Genomic DNA, 23,418 nt, shown 5'->3' with positions numbered 1-23,418 from the left:
GGGCACTAGCTTAAACATTCAATCCCCTGCATTTTCTTTAACCAGGCTGGCTTGAAGGCAGGCAATGCCCACCTTCAACCAAAACCTAAAAATTAGGTTTTTGCAGCCTCTGCTAAGCCTGCTGCTTAACAAGTTCAACTTGCTTAACTTAACATGTTCAACAAGCCTCCAACCACAGGGTGTTCACCTGTTAGCTAAGCTCTGGCAGGGTGTGAACTCAAATGTCAATCTTGCAACATAATGGGCATGTTTTTGCCAATGCAATCAGATATATTTGTCTGTATGGACAAGTTGTATCTTTAGAACAGGAATGAAATTTGTAATTTGTGATGTATACCTACATGCAACTTGATTGGCAGTTGGGCTGGCACCCTGGTATCCATTCAAATATATACACTCTGTAACGTGTTGAAATTCTGAAAAAATATATATATACAATAAGGTTGTCAGTGAAATTATCAGCAAGCATATTTAATTTGTTGCATATCATGTAATTCGTCATTTATACATGTAGGTTGATCAGAAGAGATGTTATGTTTACACAATTTATACACACAAAAAATGGTTTAATAACTAATTAAAATGCACCAATTACATTATGGATTGTTGATTGCAGTTTTTTTTAATTTTATTGTGTCTTGTGTCAGCTGGAGGACAATACAAAAAGGCTACTTAGAACAGGTTTGATTGTAGGTTTCAATGTATTATTTGCAGGTTTCCAAGAAAAAATTAGTTTGAGTATCCCATTTCCTATGATTTATTGGCCTAACTATCCTGTATTCCATTAATTCCTGCAGTTTGTATCCCTAAAGTTCCAATTAGATACTCTGCAATCAGCTATTTAAAATATTTTCCATTCCATTGAATTTCTTCAAGTATCCTGTATCTTTATAATTTTGACCTAAATATTCTCTATCTGACTGAAACTTCATTGACTGACACATATCAATCACAAACCCAGCTCCCTCTTTAAAAACAAAGGAAAAATCCTCGCTCAAATTACTGGGCAAGAATAGATCGTTGTTGAATATGTTTGTAGCTTTTGGGTTTTTGTGGAATTTTGCATTTCTTTCTCAGCAAAACAAATGTGAGAGATTATTCAACGTTAATTGATTTCCGGTTGGTTTTTTTGCGATAAGTGACAGATGATTGAACAATACGATCATATTATATATTTACAATGAGAGAGACCGGAGCGTGAGACAGAGAACGGTGAGAGGGAGAGCGGGAGATTAAGTTGATTTTATTAAATAAAACGTGAAGTTTCGGAACATAGCAGATTCTTTAGTCTCATTTCCGACACAAAGTAGCGCTTTTTATACTGTTAGTAGAGTATCAGCAGGCTTCTAAGTGGCTACTATCAGCTTTTAGATGCAGGAGACAAAGCTGGAAATAGGATATGAAAATTGAGTTTGATTACACAAATTTACTAGCTATGTTATAAACATCTATATGTTACAGCTCGTTATCCATGATGGTTGATTAAGGAAGCTAAGAAATGTGAACAATTTTCGAGATTTTTTTTTTAAGGAATGGAAATTAATTTCACGTCGAGAGAGATGCTTGTAGGCAAAGAAAAAAAAATTTATCCAGCAAACTGATTACTACTATATGCGCTCTTTGAAGCAGAACGGAGTGGGGGAGGGAGGGAGGTTGGGGCAAGTAGGTTGGGGTACGAATAATCGATGTTCTTGATTCATAAGAAACATAACTCACAGAAAGGTTTCCGAACAAAACCGGCCAGAATCCACCTCTTCAATTTCCTTTTTTAAGCAGAGCGAAGTGGAGGAGGGAAGGGGTTTGGGACGTGTAGGTTGGGGTAGGAATGAGAATTCCTCATGCGCTGATACTCATAGTTCAGGTATATTAACGTTCGGAATAATAAGTGTAATGTTAAACGCCCTTAGAAATAGCTAAAGAAGGAGATGAGAAGGACACCATATCAAGGAAACGTGACATGATCGAACCTTTTTTTCGTGCATGCAATCACTTTTTCATGCCTCAAGAATGAAATTAATGTCATTTACATCAAATGAAGGGATGAAAAACTCGTTTGGCTCCCATAATAAGATCATTTGACGCTATATCTAGTGATACATGTATTAGGATTACTATTTGACACTGGAATGCTGATCACCAGAACTTCATCGCCAGAAATTTTTTGATTGTAGGACGAGAATCAAGTCACATGGGCGGAGGAGAAACGATCAGACAAATTCACGCCTTAACAATGAACAACAGTGCTTTCTGTTTTACTCTGTAACCTGGTTAAAACAGACGTTCGCGATATTTTCTAAGATTTCTCTTAAGCTGTCTTTTATTTTAGCGTCTTTGGAATTACTGCATAATCCCTTAAGAAAGTTTCCCAAAAAAAGAGGAGTGTATAAAAGTATGGTAAAAACAAGAATATTTTTATTCCCAAACCAACTTTCTGACAATAACCTGACTTAAAAACGATTAAATCACCATGAATAAATTATAACGTATCAAACATTACGTTGCTTAAGTGACTTATTGAACCAGTTTCAAAATATTGCTGCCGTAGCTTTTCCACTTTATAGTAATACAATTCTTGACTTTGATAGCTTTTTCCATTGTCCTATTTAGAAATACATGTATTTTTCAGTCTTTTAAGCACTAAGAAGTGGTACTGGAAATGACCATAAGGAAAGGTTTCTTTTAAGCCTTTTTGTCAAAAATTTAGGATTCTGTGAACGAAACCTATAAAAAAAATTAAAGACTTTGAGCGAAAATCCTTTAAGACAACTGGCTCATTTTTGATGCTTAAACTACTGTTTCAACTTTCCTGATTTCACTTTACTTAAGAGCCCTTCGTCCATAACGTTTCGTGCTACTTATATCGGCCGGATAAGATCATTTTTGCGCAGAATAAAATCTCTCTCGAATACGTAACCAATACTTCCTTCTGAGAAGATCGGAAAAAAAACGCAAAAAAAATTATAATCAATATGCTTAATTGAAGATTGCCCATTCTTTAATTACACAATAAAATAACGGATAGAGTATTTTCTTTACTCGTTCTATTTGTTCATCCATTTAAAAGTCTCTAAGGTCTGTTTCCTTCGAGATATTCTCATCCTCTTTCCTACAACAAACGTAAAGAAGAAAAACAATTATAAATAAACAGTTACACCAGGCGCAATATGTAGGCAAATGTGTACTTGTATCTGATTGGCAGAAAGGCGCTTTCGAGATTATATATTTTACATCTAATTGGGAGAATCAATTGTTACTATTTGAAAGAAACCGAAAAAAATGGTATAAAAGTAGCTTTGGTATTCATGGTGACAAAGGATTCCCGCCGACAGTCAGCGACCAGTAAGTCAAAGCCACCTTTACATCTAATTTAACTTTCATTTATGAAATACCTGTTCTGACCGAGTCTCACCTCTACTTGTCAAACTCGAGCCTCACATCATCTCCAATCAGCGTAAACGAAGCCCAATCAGACATTTTGTTCGAGCCGTTTTTTCTCATCCACTTCATGGCCTGATGAAGGGATTCACTGGCACTTTCTCCTTCAACAAGGTGTTTGTAGAACCGATTCATCAGCTGCTCCGTTGCTAAGTCTGAAATGGCCCACAGCGCAACTAACACCGAGCGAGCACCAGATCCTAAGAACGCACGGGCAATTCCTATCACTCCCTCGGCTGTTATCTCACCTCTTCCACTGTGACAGCAGCTAAGTACCACCAGTTTAGCTCTAACTTTCACTAGTGAGACATCAGCCATCGTCAACATGTAAGCTTCCTGTGGTGGGATAGGATTTGGATTGTTGGGAATAGGAATGGGGGAGAGGGCAATTTCTCCTCTTTGGGCGTTGCCATGGGCAGCAAAATGTATCAGGCTTACTGAACCTATCCGCTCAAGCACCGCCTGCTTCGTTGCTTTCTCTTCTACCAGAGGCGGAACACGCATCAGTCGTCCAACCATCTCCGCTTCCTTTCTTGCACATGGCAATGACGGCAGCCAATGAACCTTGGGATTTCCTATTATCAAGGCACCAGTGTTACTGTGATAGCCCTCTGGACTATCTTGAATAATCTTGAGTGTTGTCAAAGAAGGAATGACACGGATCTTATGAGTCTCCGAGAGGTATTCGGCTCCCTCCTTTTCATTCAGTGCAGCAAATGGAACTTTGTACAAACTGCGGTCAGGAACGATGATGACTTCAGGCTCCTCCAGCAAATCATAAACGGGAGCAATAAAAATTTTGTAACACAAAGATAGACTTGAAATGACTTCCTTGTCCTCGTCCTCCTCGACGAGTCGCAATCTTGCTGAGCTCTTTTGTGCGGGGGGGAGAGGTTGCACGTTAATCGTATTTAAAGACCGATCTTCACAATCTTTAGTAGGCAAAATACCAAGACCCCGGAAATTATCATCCAAAAATTGACTCAAAGATAAATCTTTGGGCAACCCAGCCTGAAGTAGATTCTCTTCTACTGATATTCTTCTATGGTGAAGGACTCCACTTGTTTTCAAGATCCACAAATGCAGAACATTCTGAAAATAAGAAATGTACAGACAAGTACAGTTATTTTTCTTCCTTAAAATGTTCTCAATGCCAAACCAAGATTGTGGATTAGCAAAGATGTGCGTTTCAACCGAGTACTTCTCTGCCATTAAGTCTGATAGGCCTCTAGCTCGACCCAACACCTCAACATAGAGAGCATCCCGAGCATTTCCGGTGTCACAGAGCAAAGTACAAAGCAGCTTGTAGGGAAATATTCCTGAGTGCTCAAGCAATGATGTTTTGAACTCATCATTGGCGCCCAAAAAATATCTCAGCTCCTCATACTTTTCAATGCACAGATGAAGACACGACAGAGAGTCTTTGATTTTATTTTGAAGTAAATACAAAACGGCGTAGCCTCGAAGGATTTCGAACTCTCTTCTTCCAGCTCCAATATCTCTGGATATGAATAAAGCTTTCTCCAAACATACTTCCGAAGCTTCATAATCACCAACAGTTCTAGACACATTTCCAAGGTTTGCAAGATGTGCTGCTTCCCCTTCCTTATCACCAATTTCAGTTGCGATGACAAGCCCTTTTTGAAGATACTGTTTAGCCTTGTCGTATTGGCCAAGCGACTGAAACACAGTACCTAGGTTTCCATAATATGATGCTTTCCCTTGTCTGTCACCAATTTCAGTTTTGATGACAAGCGCTTTTTGGAGATACTCTTTAGCCTTGTTGTATTGGCCAAGCGACTTAAACACAGTACCTAGGTTTCCATAACATGATGCTTCCCCTTTTCTGTCGCCAATTTCAGTTGTGATGACAAGCGTTTTTTGGAGATACTCTTTAGCCTTGTCGTATTGGCCAAGCCAATTAAACACAGAACCTAGGTTTCCGTAGTCAGTTGCCTCCCCTTTTCTGTCGCCAATTTCAGTTCTGATGACAAGCGCTTTTTGGAGATACTCTTTAGCCTTGTCGTATTGGCCAAGCGAATTAAACACAGTACCTAGGTTTCCGTAGTCAGCTGCCTCCCCTTTTCTGTCGCCAATTTCAGTTCTGATGACAAGCGCTTTTTGGTGATACTCTTTAGCCTTGTCGTATTGGCCAAGCGACAGAAACACAGCACCTAGGTTTCCATAACATGATGCTTCCCCTTTTCTGTCACCAATTTCAGTTGTGATGACAAGCGTTTTTTGGTGATACTCTTTAGCCTTTTTGTATTGGCCAAGCGAATGAAACACAGTACCTAGGTCTGCATAACATAATGCTTCCCTTTTTCTGTCACCAATTTCAGTTGTGATGACAAGCGCTTTTTGGTGATACTCTTTAGCCTTGTCGTATTGGCCAAGCGAATTAAACACAATACCTAGGTTTCCATAACATGATGCTTCCCCTTTTCTGTCGCCAATTTCAATTGTGATGACAAGCGCTTTTTGGAGATACTCTTTAGCCTTGTCGTATTGGCCAAGCGACTGAAACGCAGTACCTAGGTTTCTATAGTCAGTTGCCTCCCCTTGTCTGTCGCCAATTTCAGTCGTGATGACAAGCGCTTTTTGGAGATACTCTTTAGCCTTGTCGTATTGGCCAAGCGACACAAACACAGCACCTAGGCTTCCATAACATGATCCTTCCCCTTGTCTGTCGCCAATTTCAGTTGTGATGACAAGCGCTTTTTGGTAATACTCTTTAGCCTTTTCGTATTGGCCAAGCGACTCAAACACATTACCTAGGTTTCCATAACATGATGCTTTCCCTTGTCTGTCGCCAATTTCAGTTCTGATGACAAGCGCTTTTTGGTGATACTCTTTAGCCTTGTCGTATTGGCCAAGCGAATAAAACACAGTACCTAGGTTTCCATAACATGATGCTTCCCCTTTTCTGTCGCCAATTTCAGTTGTGATGACAAGCGCTTTTTGGAGATACTCTTTAGCCTTGTCGTGTTGGCAAAGCGACAGAAACACAGTACCTAGGTTTCCATAATGTGATGCTTCCCCTTTTATGTCACCAATTTCAGTTTTGATGACAAGCGCTTTTTGGTAATACTCTTTAGCCTTGTCGTATTGGCCAAGCGAGTTAAACACAGTACCTAGGTTTCCGTAGTCAGTTGCCTCCCCTTGCCTGTCGCCAATTTCAGTTCTGATGACAAGTGCTTTTTGGTAATACTCTTTAGCCTTTTCGTATTGGCCAAGCGACTTAAACACAGAACCTAGGTTTCCATAACATGATGCTTCCCCTTTTCTGTCGCCAATTTCAGTTGTGATGACAAGCGCTTTTTGGAGATACTCTTTAGCCTTGTCGTATTGGCCAAGCGACTTAAACACAGTAGCTAGGTTTCCGTAACAGAATGCTTCTCCCTTTCTGTCGCCAATTTCTGTTGTTATGGCAAGGGCCCTCCCAAAATATTCCTTCGCTTTTAGGTTTTCACCAACTTTATAAAGCATAATTCCAGACTCGCTGTATAAGGCAAACAGTTTCCTCCCGTATCTTTCCGCACTTATGTCATCAGAGATATGACGATAAGCGCTGAAAAGAACGGTATAGATGTCGCTGTAAAATTGTAGCAGTACTGAATCAAATTGGTCTTTGCTGTTTTGATCGGTGCTATTTAGCAAAATCAAACATTCGCTGCATATCTCAACGGCTTTCTGAAAGCGATCTGAGTTGAGCAAGAACAGGGCAACAAATAAGACGATGCTCATGAAAGGTGTCATGGCTTCTGCTGTTAGGTTTCCATTGCCATCCTCTCCTGTAATCAGGGAAACATCAGTTTTAGTAACACAATACTAAATGAGTCGATAACCTAGATTAATAACGAGTCAGTACAAGCAGGAACACACATGTTAAGCTACAAAAACGGGCTGGGTCGATTACACCCAGAAACTATTTGTAACAAGCTGAAAGTGTTAGAAGTCACAATATCCCCATAAAACAAAAAAATAAGTGAAGATAAATAAGTTTGTCACCTTTCATTTTACTCAAGTTGTGATTTATGCAGAACATTACATGACTTGAAAGTCTCAGGGCAAAGATAAACAAAACTGACAGCATTTATCTTAACTTTTGCAATGAGAACTTTTCTCATGCATAGTTTTTATAAACAACATTAATCAACGGGGTAGGTTTTGAAATAAACTTTGGTGGGGTATTACAAAACTATTTGGCTTTACCAATTGAGTTGACAATGTAAATTGGCCATCGTAATGAGTTTCTGAAGCTGACGTTTCGAGCGTTAGCCCTCCATTAGTGCATTTGATAATCTTGAGGAATCAATGATGTTGTGTTGCTAGTATTCCGCAAAGAAACCAGTAAAGAGTGTTTTGCCGTATAAATGTAATGCTTCGTTTTCTATCTGCATTTTTACCGGCCGTCAGAACTTATTTACAATAAAGCGTCTTGGAATCAAGCTACATGCATTCAAGTTTTAAGCGTTTCAATTCTTAGGCTAACAAGAGAGATAACCTTTTACAACAACTCTCTGGAAGATTTCTCGACATTCCACAATATGACATGGAATATTTGAAAACATTTTGAGGCCTCAGAAGTTTGACGAACTCCAGCTTTGTTGCGAATTCATTTCATCCGGTGGCGATTTTTTGCACAACATAACATGACTTTAGAGGCGATCTCTGTAAGAGCGGTCCAGGGCGTTTCGCATCGGAAAAAGGTTTTCCCTCAAACTTTGCCCAATAAACTATCTATGGTAACAAGTATATAAAACCACATTAGTTTTTGGAAATACGTTAAAATAAATTTTTAGAGCTCTCAAAAGTAAAAGCTGCAGAAGGCCTTTTTTTGACCTCTTGCGACATCGAAAATTTCAAAAGTTAAAAAGCCCGGTCCTCGTATCACACCGCATGCAGCAAAAAATATTTTGTACCCTTAAACTGCGTGATATATAAGGTGTATAAAATGAATTTCAATCTTGATATTCGTTCATTCAGAGGCTCGTCATAATTTATTTAAAAACACTCGTGGATAGCTTCTGAAATTGGTCAAAAGTACTCTTTCTTTCTTGGTTGATATTGCTCAAGTCCAGACCAGACCATTAAAAACTCCGCTTGATTTCTGCTAATAAGATGTTTGGCTGCAGAAAAATATAAAAACATCTTGCACTTATTGATTTTCTTCGCAGAGGTGACTTTAAACTTTTAGCGGTATTGCTAGAGAGACAGCCGATTATGCAAATTAGTTCATTGAGCAAACTCCGACAGTTTTCTATGAGTAGCTCAATAAATCTTTTAAGAAGAAAATATAGTAGGACAGAGCTTTAATACCACACCAATTAATACTTTAAACATTTGAAAAGGCCAAAATTTGAAAATTTGACGAATTTTATTATCTTGTGACGAAAGACGTCAACAACAACGTATTGAATAACATAATTTGATTAGCGCTCGCAAACTCTTTTTTAAAAATTTGGCTTCTGTTATTTCATATTTGAGTCCTGACAGCTTACGCTACTAAAACCTGTATGAACATTTAAAAACCAAACTACAGGATTCTATTTAGTATAACCGGCGACAACAGCACACACCGAAATACACTGTGACCACTGTCACGTAATTCAATTGTGAAATTATCCTGAATTGCTTCTCTCCTCGTAATAAAGCGGCGATAACATCGCCTTTTAGATCAGAATTCTAGTCGGAAGGAATAAGTGAAATGTTGTCTACACAACTGTCTTTATGAAAGTCTCTATTCAGAACTCTGGGGAGTTATTGTGGAAAAGGACCCCGCGATTTTTGAGGAAATAAATTATTACGTTACTTGTCAACTCATTTTTCCAACAATTAGGTATATTTATGTTGTAAAGGAGAGCTTATTTTTGCAAGGGCTGGTCTGTTCCATGTAGAAGACTCGGTTATGGCAAAATGTGGGTCTGCACAAAGCATAGGCACACTTATGGGAAGTTCTGGCGCCAAAGTTCAGTGTGCCAGTATCCGACACACCCTGGTAGCGATCCGAAAGGGGTAAAGAGCCGGTATTCTGCAATTTGCAAATGTCAAAGGCCATTTCTAAGATGTATGGCGTTCTATAGAGGTTAAGACAATACCACAGCTGAGGGAGTGGATGGTTTCAAGGATTTTCTCAAAATTATGGACGAATTGGAACGCGTGGGAGCAGAAAAGGATTGGTGTAAAGAAGTTCGGAAGAGGCTTCAGGAGAGCAAGTTGTATTTGAAGTCTTCATTCCGTAATCACTGCGAAGAGGACGATAGCAAATGTGCCGATCACTGTAGGGTCACTGAGCAATGCTGGTGACACTGACTTTCAGAAAGTTTGCAGTCACAGTCACAACGTGAAATCTGAGGATCGTGAGAAGCTGAAGTGTGTTCTTGAAGAAGTAAAAGGTGCTATCTGTATGAAGCAAAAAATGCTGCCGCTAAGATCTTTGAATGGAGAGGGCATATCCTGAGAGCAGAAGACCAGGATCAGTACAAGCGGCAAATTTTCGATGCTTTGAAGGGAGATGAAGCATTTGCAATAGTTGACTGGATAATGAAGTTCATAGCGATGAAGTTCCAGGAAAAGCAAGCAGAATGGTTTGCCAAGAGGGAAATCAATTGGCATGTGAGTAGCGTTTTTGTAAGACAGGAGGAAAGCCTGGAAGTAACCTGATACGTACACCTTCTTAACAGCTGTAAACAAGACTGGTTTTCAGGGCTGTCAGTCCTAGAAAATCTCTTTGTCACCATAAAGTTACGAAATTCAGGAATAATAAAGGCCTTTATAAGATCGGATGAAGCAGGTTGCTATCACAACAGTAAGCTGGTATCATCTGTACGAGAGCTCGGATATCGCCAGGGAGTCGAACTCGTGAGGTACGATCCGATTCTAGGCCACAGGCTGGAAAAAATATGTGTGACAGGAATCTGTGTCCGTTTAAAGCGTCAATCAGGAGATACTGCAACGAAAGCCATAATGTTGTTTCTGCCAAAAACATACATACCGCATTGAAAGAGAGACCAGTCAGGGGAACGACAGCATGAGTGTGCATAGTCCAGGAACAGAACTCAACCGTATAAATTAACAAGATTGCCAATTTCAGCAACTTACACAACTTTGAGTTTACACAAGAGGGCCTGCGTGTTTGGAGAACGTTTAATGTTGGGCCTGGAAAGTTTATTCAGTGAAATTAAAATTGCAATTTTTTCACAGAAAAAAGACGGATCTGGTGGAGGAGATTCCATTTTTCCCCACTACTGCTCGACGAACTGCATCAGCAGGAGAAAGCAATGATGGTAACGACGGTAGTTCCTATCAATGCCCTGAACCTGGTTGCGATGAAGATTTTAAGACCTAGGCCGACCTTGACCTCCATATAAATTAGCTAGTTCATCATGTAAGTCCTGTGCCTGCGAGCATGATTTAAAGTCTTTATGACTCAGTGAGGAGGTAGTGGGTTTATCACTTTCAGTCATTGTCATTAGAGGGTGAACTGAAATGGTTGCATTGGCCACAGAACCCTTGACAAGTACTTCAAAGCTTCCCATGGGATGGGCTCTTCATAAGAGAGGTGCAAGTGAACGGCTTTCGCAAAAGGTCAGGCAGTACTTGACACAGAAATTTAATATCGGATGAGACACTGGCAGAAACCAAACCCAGAAAAAGTAGCAAAGGATATGCGAACTGCTTGCACAATAGATGGAGAGAGAATGTTCGATAGAACAGAGTGGTTATCCAACATACATATTCAGGGTTTGTTCTTGAGATTGTGCCTTAAACAGCGATCTAAAATACAACAAGAATCGGATGATGCCACTGACGCAGACGACCACTTGATAGAGGCATCCGCGTCTGATGTAGATGAAAAGTGTTTGAGAGAGGCGAGGAACACAGTGATGGATGACAGTTCGGGCCATAACCATTTCTGGATATCGGTTTCGAGCTTTGTGATTGGGTGAGATCAAAACCAAAACAAAGTAAATTTGGCCGAGAGGTGCTGGAAACAAGAAGCTGATTTTTTTTTTTTTGTGTGGCGGCCATGTTGTAAAGCGATAGCAAGCTGAAACAAAATTCGCTAATAAGGACTGGACGTAAGATACCATTAAAAATATTCGTTTATTTCAAACATTCAACATGCATCTCCTCGACATTCTCGCATTCTGGAAGAGTAAAGCGCTTTTTTTCTAGCACAAATTCTTTGTAACGCTGTGGTCCTTCTACCAAGAGCGTCACAGGAATAAAAGCTCCTCCGCCAGCCTGTTTGTATCTGGAGAACTTCTGGGTAGAGCTTGGTCTCGATGTTACTGTCCGTTCTCCGTTGATTTCCGTATTTTGGGTTACAAGAAAACCAATTAAATAAGGTCGAACCAAATAACGCCCACTGATAACAATTGGGACGAGTAAGGTGTGAGATCGCGGAAACGGGACAATTTCATTTCCCTCCAGTATAGGTCGAGGAAAGACAATATCTTGCTTCTCTCCGGTTTTTAAATAGACATTATCAATTTCAGTCCATCAAGCCTTTACGAAAAAGTAACAGTGAAGCAAGAAAACAGTAACTCACCCTTCAATTCCTGGTTATTTTGCCACAGTTGTATGTTTAGAAAGTGCTGAACCGTGCCGATCTGCTGCCCTTTGACATCTCCTAAAGTGTATGTTCTGCGATTTGCTGAAAATCTGACTTCTCGTAGAGCCTCTGGAATGCGTTCCATTTCTCGTGGAAGAAGACAAGCCATGTGAGTCATACGTGTTGTCGTCTTCACTTTGAATAACAAGCGGTGTTCCACGTGGAGCTTTGATCTTGAAATTATGATACCTGGAAAATAAATGCCAATACATACATGAGTGGGATAAAATAAAAGCAAGTGGCCACATTCTATATTAAGACGAATACACATGATCGAATTCAATGCAAGAGAATCATACAAGGTATTTTGCGCGCTATTGGTCGATTCGCGGGAGAATCTAGGTCTCAGAACACTACAAATTCGGTCCTACGGCTTTTAGTCAGCAATAATATGTCCTTTACAATTACCCTTTGATTTGAACACACTGTATAGAAAGTTTGTTTAGGTAATCACTGCAAAATGTGAAAGCACGAGCGGTGTTTCTAAACGAGTTTCACAATTACAGACAAGTTCCTTGTGGTTTTAGACGAAAATTTCACTCTCATCAGTTCGTGTAGTTAAACTCCAACCTTTGTTTCCGGAGTGCTGTAATAAAGACACTTCGGCAAGGCTTTCCACCAATGTGATTTCTTTATTTTCATCTTCATGCCGCTCTTATCGCACATTTCCCGGATACGATACCTGAAGATGTGAGAGCTCAGTGAACGAATACCTCTTTGTTTTATGTTTGCCCGAAGGAGAACTTACTCGCTGGATAATCACATTTATGTGTTAGATCCGTGATTTCCTGAAATTATTTTTAGTGTGCATTCGCGTTGCTGAATGAATCTCTCTGATGTCAAGATCGACATTGATTCGAAATTTCATTCAGAGCTCCGATTTAAAAGATTCTTTGTTTGTAGCACTGACCCAGGTCCGTGGCAGATTTGTGCCACAAAGACGAGAGGGTCTCGAGATACTGAATGTGTTCATCCATTCTGTTGGCTTCATCTGAAATTCACTATGTAGGCTTATAGAGGTCAGATAAATAATTGTCCTTTTACTTTAAATTGGCCGGCCACAATGTATGGTTAAAATTTATGGTTTACACGATACTCCGATGGATCTGAACAAAGGAATCCGTCTAGTAGTTTGAACACTACCAGACTTTCAACATTCGTGCACTCGAGCAAAAACCTCTTGCACTCGATTGGAATTTTGACAAATTGGAATCAAATTTATTCTAGTCTTTTAAAAGTTTTTTTTTAGGAATCAAAAAAAATGTTGCATACCTGAAAACCTCAACTAAAGAGAGGTTATTCCTCGATCGAGCCCTTCGCAACATGGACCTCCACCCGACTTTTCATCTGAATTTTTCCTTCTCGTCATTGTGACCACCATCAGTTCTTTGCTTGTTGTGTGTAATTGCTTGTCTTCTGTAATTTTGCAAGGTTTCATGGGATATGGGTAGGGAACAAAGTCGCTAGGGCTCGAATAAAGTAATGATTGAGTTTCCTCGAGGTCCCACTACGAAATCCATGTTGGTGACGTCATCAAGTATCCAGAAATGGTTATGACCCGGACTGGATGAGATAGAACTGAAACATCCAATCATGTTTGATATCTATGATGTGTGCTCGTTGGCAAGAGAAGCAAGGTTGCCTAGCCTCAAAGTCAAGATGCTAAAAGACATGTGCAAACATCTTGAGCTCGCATTCAAAATGCAAGATAAAAATGCAACACCTCTTGCAAAACTGGAGGAAATGATTTCGGAGTGCAGTTGTTATGCAATCTAGTTATGACGTCCACCGTTATGTAAATGCAATATCCTTTTCACAAGAACTCTTCAAACTTACGAACAGAGACTGTTATGCAAGCAGATGTGACGACCAAATATCAATTTTTTTCCTTTCAGTTAGAAATCCGAGCAATCACTGCTTTATTTTGACGTGAGAAGTATTCAGGACAATTACACGATGGAATTACGTGACACTGTCACTGCTCACGGTGTATTTTAGTGTGTACTGTTATCGCCGGTTACACTAAATAGAATCCTGTAGTTTGGTTTTGAAATATTCATACAGGTTTGAGTAGCGTAAGGTATCAGAACTCAAATATGAAATAACAGAAGCCAAATTTTTAAAAACGAGTTTGCGAGCGCTGATCAAATTATGATATTCAATACGTTGTTGTTGACGTCTTTCCTCACGAGATAATAAAATTGTCAAATTTTCAAATTTTGGCCTTTTAAAATGTTTTAAGTATTAAAGCTCTGTCCTACTATATTTTCTACTTAAAATCAAAGATTTATTGAGCTACTCATAGAAAACTGTCGGAGTTTGCTCAATGAACTAATTTGCATAATCGACTGTCTCTCTCTCTCTCTCTCTCTCTCTCTAGCAATACCGCTAAAAGTCTATAATCACCTCTGCGAAGAAAATCAATAAATGCAAGATGTTTTTATATTTTTCTGCAGCCAAACATTCTTATTAGCAGAAATCAAGCGGAGTTTTTAATGGTCTGGTCTAGACTTGAGCAATATCAACCAAGAAAGAAAGAGTACTTTTGACCAATTTCAGAAGCTATCCAACGAGTGTTTTTAAATAAACTAGACCCTGTGAGCAGGGTAACTGGGATACCTGGATGGTACTGGATCCTTGGAATCAAGTGTAGTGATACTACGGGTGTCGGATTAGTATACTGAAATAGTGAGCTCAAGTCTGGCTAAGGGCATACACCTATTTCAAAACATAGGCATGCTATGCATGCAAGAGTTATTTTTTGTAGGGTGGGTGGATTACTTGTGGTCTACATTCTTACAAAAGGAAAGAAGAGTATTAACGTGGAAAAGAACGAAAATGTCGAATTACCTCACACACAGGTATTTTGTGGTAGATTATGTGTTATGCGAATAAATGTAACCAAAAATAAACTGTATTGGTGCCACAGATACCTGTTAGTACAAAATGCAGACAGCAGACCGGATACAAAATATAGACTGGAGACTGCAGAGTGGGTACAAAATGCAGACTGAGAATCTGAAGAGTTTTTACGTCTGGTAAATAATAACATGTCATCTTACAGCTTACCGAGCGTCACGCAATCGCTTTTCCTCGAACAGCCTTCACGATTATTTGCACTATTGTGGAAAATTCCTGGCCCATTTCTTGATGAAAATCGATCGTAACATAATTTCAAGCCTTCAATATACTCTTCTTACTTTGTGCGCGAGTTGGTTTGTGTGATGTCTGTACAGATTTTACCAACGTAATAAAAGTAGATGAGGTGAATAACAGTGATGGTAAAGCAAGCTTAAAACGGCAGAAATCACCAGAAACTACAACGGATACACAGTTCGCGACTCAATCCGGTCCAAAATTACCGCTCAATAACATCTTTTAGTGTGGATTGGCCGCGAACAATACGACTTTTGTATGCGTCTGTAAGTATTTCGAGCGTTTGCGCTATAATGCTTCAGGTGATCGTAATCCAAACGTTGAAATACAAAACGATCGACAAAAGAGTTTTCTTGGCAAAAATCTCGTGCTCGTCATGTGACCCGGACCTGTCCGTGCATGACAACGTCAATCATCATCAAGATAACACGTGATCAGCATGTGAACACCTTCACCCTCATTGGATCACAGTTAGTTGTCATGGTGTTGAGGGCCCAATGACCACTGGGTATTATTGCGCAATTTTTCCATTTTGTGGCGGAGGAAAAAAAAAAAAAAAGACGACAAAAAAACAAAGGCATTTTATGACTGGGCTACCACAGGTATCCCAGTAATTATGACGTGCCTCTGAATGAACGAATATCAAAATTGAAATTCATTTTATACACCTTATATATCACGCAGTTTAAGGGTACAAAATACAACGCTCGCACGCTAACGGCATGACACACTTATCGCGCAGATATACGCATAAAAACAATTGATTTTGGAAAGCATGTTTTAGCCATTGTTCATATCTGGCTAACACGGTAGAGCTTACTTTCTATGACACGCTATTTTGTTTTTGTGTTTTTTTTTTTTTTTTTAAACACGCTAAGTTCCATTATTTTTTAACACGCTAGCTTATCTTGTAAAACCCAGCTTACTTTGTTACTTGTGTTTGCAAAATTGTCAGCTTCTTAATAAATTATTGTGAGAACGGTGTTTGTGAAGTATATTACTTACAGAATGTAAGCGAAAATGAAGAGGATCTTCTGTCCTGTCCGAAAGTTGTAATAAAAAAGGAAACATTCAATTCAAATCACGGCTCTTTCCCTCAGGATTTTCACAAGGAATTCAGTGAGCACGAAGTGTCTCACAGGGTCCAGAGGAACTCAGTTTGAACACATGAATTAATTTTTTTAAAACTTAACTCTAACCTTGTAAAATATAAATCCTTATCGCTTCACGAAGTTAATAGGCCCAGTACTGAATCTTTGTGAATACTTTCGCAACATGTATCTGGCGCCATGTCCCCTACGCGGTCGCTGTTAGTCACTCTATGCAAACCGGCATTAAAATAAATAACTGACCGCAAGTTAGCCGGCGCAAAACGAAGCTTTCCGAGCAAAGCCGCGTATTATTTTCTGTAAACCGATCTTGGCATCTTACGAGCTAAGAGGTGTGTTATAAAATTGGCACGGTCACCGTGTTGTATCTTGCAAAATTGCGAGAAAGATCTTAACACGTTCCTTTGTTTCTACCCTACGAGGCAAGACAATGGCTGCAAAGTTAATGAGACAAGTAACTTACACGAAGCTAACGTGTTCAAAGTTCCTTCTTTTGTTTTAGCGTGCTAGTGTACCGTGAGCGTGCGTTCACCTTATTCCCTGAAATCTCGTGATGGGTCACATACAAGTATGATCACAGTGAATTCAAGTAAGTTACTGAGTTGTTATAGCTGATGAAAAACCGCGTGAGATAAACCAGTCGCGGTCAGATAAAGTTTAAGAAATACTGTAATTGGTACTGTTGGGGGCCAAAAGGATGGCCCAAATTGTTCAGCAAATTTCACACGTACCATAGAGGGTCTTTTTGTTCACGACAACGTTCCTAACTTGGAAGATGAAAGTGTGTGTGCTATTCTAATGATTAAAGGTGGAAGATTTAATGAGCGATCAGATGATGATACTGTATACCAAGGTCCTTTAAAAGAATCCGCTGATAACTTGACTTATAAGAAAGACTTCAGCATGTTATTGGACAGCAAAACTGAATGCGAAATTCGCAATGACGAATGACACCAGCAGTTAGAAAGGCTATGGAAAACAGACTTTGAAAACACAAAAGTAGAGACCAAAGTTTGCGCACCAGTCAAAGATAAGAGAGCTTTTAAGATCATGGAAGGGATTCTGCAGCAAGTCCATGGACACTTCCAAGTTACTTTGCCCTGGCAACATGGCCCACCGTACAAATTCAACAACAAGGCGATGGCAGAGCAAAGAGCTATGTTTTTGTAGAGGTGTCTTATGAAAGATGAAGAATTGTCCAGGAAGTAACGAGCGACAATAAACGACTACATAGAAAGAAGACATGCAGAAAGAGTTCTTGAAGAAGAGTTGAACACAAGGGGTAAACCAGTGTGGTACCTCCCTCGCTACCCAGTTAAGCATTCATTAAAGCCCCGCAAAGGTAAGGCTGGGTCATGATTGTGCAGCAAAATTTGGACTACCGCTAGGGGGGTCTGGGGGCATGCCTCCCCAGAAAATTTTGAAATCTAGAGGCTCAGAAATGCTCTTCTAAGCATTTCTCGTGGCATAATTCTTCAGAAAAGTCAATCTTGGACCAAAATCAAGACAAGGGAATTGCCTCGTCTTGCCTCATGCTAGCTACAGCCCTGTGAAGCGCAGCATGTATGTAGATGACATGATGAAGGCAGCAGGTGCCACAAAGAAAGCAGTTAATTTAGAAATTCAACTGCGCAGGTTGTTAGAGAATGGCAGTTTTCCCTTGAGAAAGTGCTAAAGTAATGATAGAGAAGTGCTGGCTGCGATCCTAGAGTCTGGAAGAGCTAAAGCTGTGGTTAATGTATAGCTTGAACGACTTCCTAAAGATAGTGCTTTTGGCCTCAAGTGGAATACAGAGAAAGACAAGTTTGCATGGGAGGTCTTGGAGAAGATATTGCAGCTAACGAACCAGAAACCAATGACACGAAGAGGGATTGTGTCAGCTGTTTATTCCATCTTCAATCCTTTTGGATTCATCGCGCCACATGTCATGAAGGCTACGTTGCTGTTGCTAACACTCAGTAGAAAGAGTTTGGGCAGGGATGACCCATCAGAGGAAGATGACAAAAAGCAATGAAAGTGCTGGCTAGATAATCTACCAAAGCAGCAAGAAATGCAAGTAATCCCCTGTTTCAAGCTCAAGGGATTTGGTGAAGTTAAAGAAGTACAACTACACCTCTTCTCAGACACTTCTCGTCAATGATATCCAGCCGTCATTTACCTCCATTTGAAAGATGTCACTAACCAAGTTCACTGTGCATTTGTCATGGGAAAAGCAAGATGAGGTCTCATAAATGAAATTTCAATTTCAAGATTGGAACTGACAGTCAGTGTTATCTCCCTAAGGCTCTCCAGAATTATTCGAGAACAATTGGACATGACAGTAGATCAAGTTTACTACTGGACTGACTCAGCTTCCGTGTTGAAGTACATCAACTTTGTTAACTCGCAGGTAAGCAAACCGTAGAAACTGGTAGGGACTGATGTGCAAATGTTAACTCACTCACTGAGTCACTCTGTGTAGACACTGTCGTAAATAAGTCACTTTGATATAGTTTTTTGGTTCGTTCATCTCGTCACGCGATGTAAAAGAAATCGTATGATTACAGACTCCACTCAGTCCTATTACCAGTACATTTCACTCGCTCACTGACTCACTCTAGTGTGAGACTGTTGGGTATAATTAATTTTGATCTCGTTTTTTTATAGTCGAAACAGAACTTACGGTTTTACTGATCACCTGAGGAAACTCGAAAACCTTTTTGTTCCGCCCTTCAAAACGTATATGTAATGAAACTTCCTAGGATCGAACATCTTTATTTCTTGTTAATGAATAATACAAGACATTTTTAAATGTCTTGCTTAAAATCTTGAATGAAGAGTAAACAAAGGCAAAGGTTCAAGATGAATAACCTAAGATTTCATTTTGGGAACTTTGAGGATCGAGCATTCCTTTTCAAATCACGGATGAAAAGTTTGTATTAATACAGAACAGATTCTCAAGTGCGAACCTGAGATAAATATTTAGGTTTTTTTTATCGTTTTTCGCGAGTTTGACGTCGGAATCCGATATAAATATTATTTTTTCCTAGGCGTAGATTGCTTTTGAAATTCATTGCAAGGTGAAATTGACTGTAATTAGCGCTCACGTTATATGTGAAATCTTACATGCTGCGTTGTAAATATAATTGACCACATGATGCCCTAACGTCGATTGCATTTACCCTTCCATACGTGGCCTATTAAATTACAATGTTTTGCCAGGTGATGTCACTAAACTTCAATCTGGAAAAAAGGAAAAGCCCGCAAGATTTGGCCGAATTACCCTTGATCTACCCCCCTTAAGTTACGTTGGGGTTAATGTCTAGTTAGTCATCGGAAATTCATTGTAAAGGACATTAAAATTTCGATGAGTTCAAACTATTCAGTGAGCACGCAGATCGTCAAGCGATGGAGCTGGTAAGTCTATTGTGGTAAGGTAAATCATAAGGAATTTTCAAGCGGCTAGAAAAAGGTTTTTATGGTATGTTCCAGTGCTATAGCATGCACGATCCTGGTGCCGCCTCTACCGTGCATTCCTAATATGGATCAGGAATTGCAGACCTATCACGGGGACAGCTGTCTGATTGGTTGATCGGGACGATAGATTAATGCGAGGTGTCACTGTGGGGATGGGAATAACAATGATGGCAAATCAAGCTTAAAACGGCAGAAATCGCCAGAAACTACTATAGATACACAAAATGTGTGTACTCTGGCTTTTATTGATTTTACGCGCTAAATGTTAATTTCTCGAAATATTTCTCGTCATAAATCGACCATATTTCGCTCCCCATTCTATTCTTAATAACGTGTTCATCTCTCGTAACTTAACACCAAGTCATACAACCCGTGACGCTTTCATGAATTAATCGTTTACTTTTTCTCGAGACGTGAACTTAGACCACCTCTGCTGACATTGGCAAAGGACATTCTGTATTATGAATATGTCTTAATATGGGATTGGTTTTAGTTTTTGGTCACGTGATTGTGGAAACCATCAGTTTCTTAAATTAAACAATGCTGAACAATCTTAACTACTGAGGTTGAAATATATTGTATAGAACCATAACGGTTTGAAGAAAGAAATTTAACGGTGGAGATATGAAGCATCCGTTCAACGGTAAAGTACGCTTATACTATGTATGCAATAACAATGACTTTAAGAGAGTGTCAGTTCTCTGAGAATATTAAAACATCTCTCTTCTTCTCTCTTATGCGAGACTCTGGCGCTTAAACGGACAAAAAACAGATTACGGCTTTAGGAAAAATATGCACCGTAGAACCCGCCTTTAGTATCCAAAGGTTTAAGTGAAGGGTATCTCGACAATGAAACGCTTGTGTATAAGTAGAAATATGGCATTTCGAATTTAGCGAGATCTCTGAATCGCTTCCCATTAACGTTGAAAACGGTTAGTGATCATATGATAAATACTTATTGACCGAATTTAGTGGGGTCAGTGGGGAAGATATTTGGCTCTGGGTCATGAAGCAGGGACCTAGCTGCGCTCGGTCCATAGATCATGACCCCGAGCCCAATAATTTTCCTTCCGGTCCTTCCACTCAATCAATAAGAACACAGTATTTCGGTTTTGTACGTCACACTTTTGTCGCTCATCATGTAATTGAACATAAAAAATGAAAAGTGTTATTCTCTTTTTAATAGGAAACGTCAAGTTTTAGTGTTTACCCTTTTGAAAGGTTTTATTTTCATAACAAGATCGATCACACTACAGCCTAAGTTTCTTTTTTTAACGCTAAGCTATATTGCGTGATAATCGACTCATTGTCTTCGTAAACTTTTCATTTTCTTCATTTTCTAGCGGGTGTGATTTGCATAATCGAAGCCAAAATACCAAAAAAACCAAATGATTGTATTTTGGTTTGGCACGTCACACTTTTCTGACTAATGATGGATTTTAGCATCCAAAAATGAAACATCTTACTCTGTTTAACCGAAACGCCAGGCTTTAGGGTTCATCCCTTTTAGGCCAGTTGGATTTGCATCAAGAGATCGATCATATCGAGCGTACCACTAAAGCTTCCAACTTTAAACCGTAAGCTATCTGTGCGTGAAAACTGACCCATTGTACTCGTGAACGTTTCATTTTCTTGCGTGTGTGATTTGCATTATCAAAGACAAAAATAGCAACCGAGATAATAGATAAAAAAAAAACAAAGAAAACTGACGGAGTGGATCGGTAATTTGCTCGAACATAACCACATCACTGGTTTTACCTTTAAAGGCTTCAATCCAATGACTGAAATATGGCAACAAGTAAATGAGGAGGTAGCTTGACTTTCAGTAATAATCAAAAGTTATACTTAGTAGTCCTTCATAATTCTTTTGAGAAGGGGAGAGAGGTGGGGAAAATGGACTGGACTACAGTTACGTTGTAGGATCCGCGCATCCGGAAGGCGCTCTCCTGAAAACTCTCCACCGCAATTCCCGCTGCCTTAACCGTTTTTGTTTCCTCTTTTCCTTTGAGAGTTGCAAGAAACTTGCAAATAGAGGGGACTAACACCGAGCGATGAGTTGAATGATAAAAATTACATATATGACTTAGATTCTTCCTTTTCTTTGAAAAATAACCATCAATTGTAAGCTTAACAAGCTTGCTTTCCGTTTAATTTAGTGTTGATGTCAACATTACCTGATTTCTCTAAATTGAGAATTTTTGCGCTTAACGGTTTAATCGCTTTTTTACTATCGCTATTGCTAAGCCCATTGAGAACTGCAAGAAGTATAGGACGTCTTAAATCAGTGGTAAATAACTGACATCAAAAAGGTTCCTACCGTAATTGTTTGCTATCATATACAGCTAACACCATAGATATTTCACAGGTTATGTACTATTTATTAAAATATCAATCGTTGGGAATATGTTTCAAATGGGAGGGGTGGTGGGGGGGTTAGCTGCGTCAAATTTGAATTTAAGAGCATACCGGCCGGAATGTATTATTATCGTAAATTGCGGGATAGGGGGTAAAATCTCCCAATAAACCCCTTGGATGCCCCCTCTAAGAATCAAGAGGGTCGCAGAGGAGTGTTGGCATGGCTTTTACGGCTAACGGTTAACTCTTTCCATTGTTGTCACCAGAAATTTCTTTTACACCTAACGGCTAATTTGTTGGCCGTTTTACGGCTCACGGTTAACCTTATTAAGACCCTCTATCAAACACTGTTACTGCCAATTTGAAAATTGTGATCATTATTATTTAACAAAATCTCTGAGAATAGGAACTGATCAATTATCAAATAGGATTGAAAAAAAGATCAAAATGATATTTTTTTTCCTAAAGTGATTCATTATGTGTAAGACATGAACTAATGATTCTCATTTCACAAAATCTTGCAGAAGATGGTGAGAGTTAAACTCCCCGGTTTCCATACGACTCTCAAAATTCGAATACTAAGGGAGAATTAATGAGAGGGAGATATGAAGAGCGAATCAGCATTTACTCAGAAGATTTAAGTGTTCCAACTCACACGAATGAATTTCGGTTTTGTACGTCACAACTTTGTAACCAATGATGGAATTGAACATGTAAAAATAAATTATTTCATTCTTTTTTAACAGGAAACGTCAGGCTTCTATGTCCATCCCTTTCGAAATTGGAATTTCATTACAAGATCCACACCAGTAGAACTAAAGCTTCTTTAAACGGTAAGCTATCTGTGCGAGATAATCAACTTTTCATGAACTGATATGGAAAACCGATCGACAGTTTACTCCACCGAGAGTCTATTTCAGTTCATAATTTCAAATCGACCATATTTTGTTCCCCATACTATTCTTTATAACATGTTCAACTCTCGTAACTTAACACCGAGTCACATAACGCGTGACGCTTTCATGAATTAAGCGTTTGCTTCTTTTCGAGATGTGAGCTTTGGCCGTCTCTGCTGTCATCAGTTAAGGACATTCTGCATGATAAATGTGTTTTAATATAGGATTGACTTTAGTTTTTGATCACGTGATTGTGGAGACTATCAGTTTTTCAAATTTAACAATGTCAGGAGCCCATCTCCTGGCAATGTTTAACAATCTTAGCTATTGAGGTTGAAATGAATTATATAAAACCTTAACGGTTTGAAGAAAGCCATTTAACGGTGGAGAT

General features: G+C 39.3%; 1 protein-coding gene across 1 annotated transcript; it reads right to left on the bottom strand.

The window, feature by feature from the left end:
* Nucleotides 1-3,411: 3,411 nt before the first annotated feature.
* LOC136283759 (tetratricopeptide repeat protein 28-like) lies at nucleotides 3,412-9,496 on the bottom strand. Its single transcript, XM_066172956.1, has 4 exons — nucleotides 9,433-9,496; nucleotides 7,071-7,229; nucleotides 5,370-6,911; nucleotides 3,412-5,129 (listed from the first exon to the last, which is right to left on the bottom strand). Exons 1-4 carry the CDS (start codon nucleotides 9,494-9,496, stop codon nucleotides 3,412-3,414), a joined length of 3,483 nt encoding a protein of 1,160 aa, XP_066029053.1.
* Nucleotides 9,497-23,418: the final 13,922 nt, after the last annotated feature.

This window comes from Pocillopora verrucosa, chromosome 10 (genome assembly GCF_036669915.1).
Source record: "Pocillopora verrucosa isolate sample1 chromosome 10, ASM3666991v2, whole genome shotgun sequence".
In the NCBI taxonomy this organism is placed as follows: domain Eukaryota; kingdom Metazoa; phylum Cnidaria; class Anthozoa; order Scleractinia; family Pocilloporidae; genus Pocillopora; species Pocillopora verrucosa.
The sequence above is the reverse complement of the archived record's forward strand: the minus strand, read 5'-3'. Positions and strand labels throughout refer to the sequence as shown.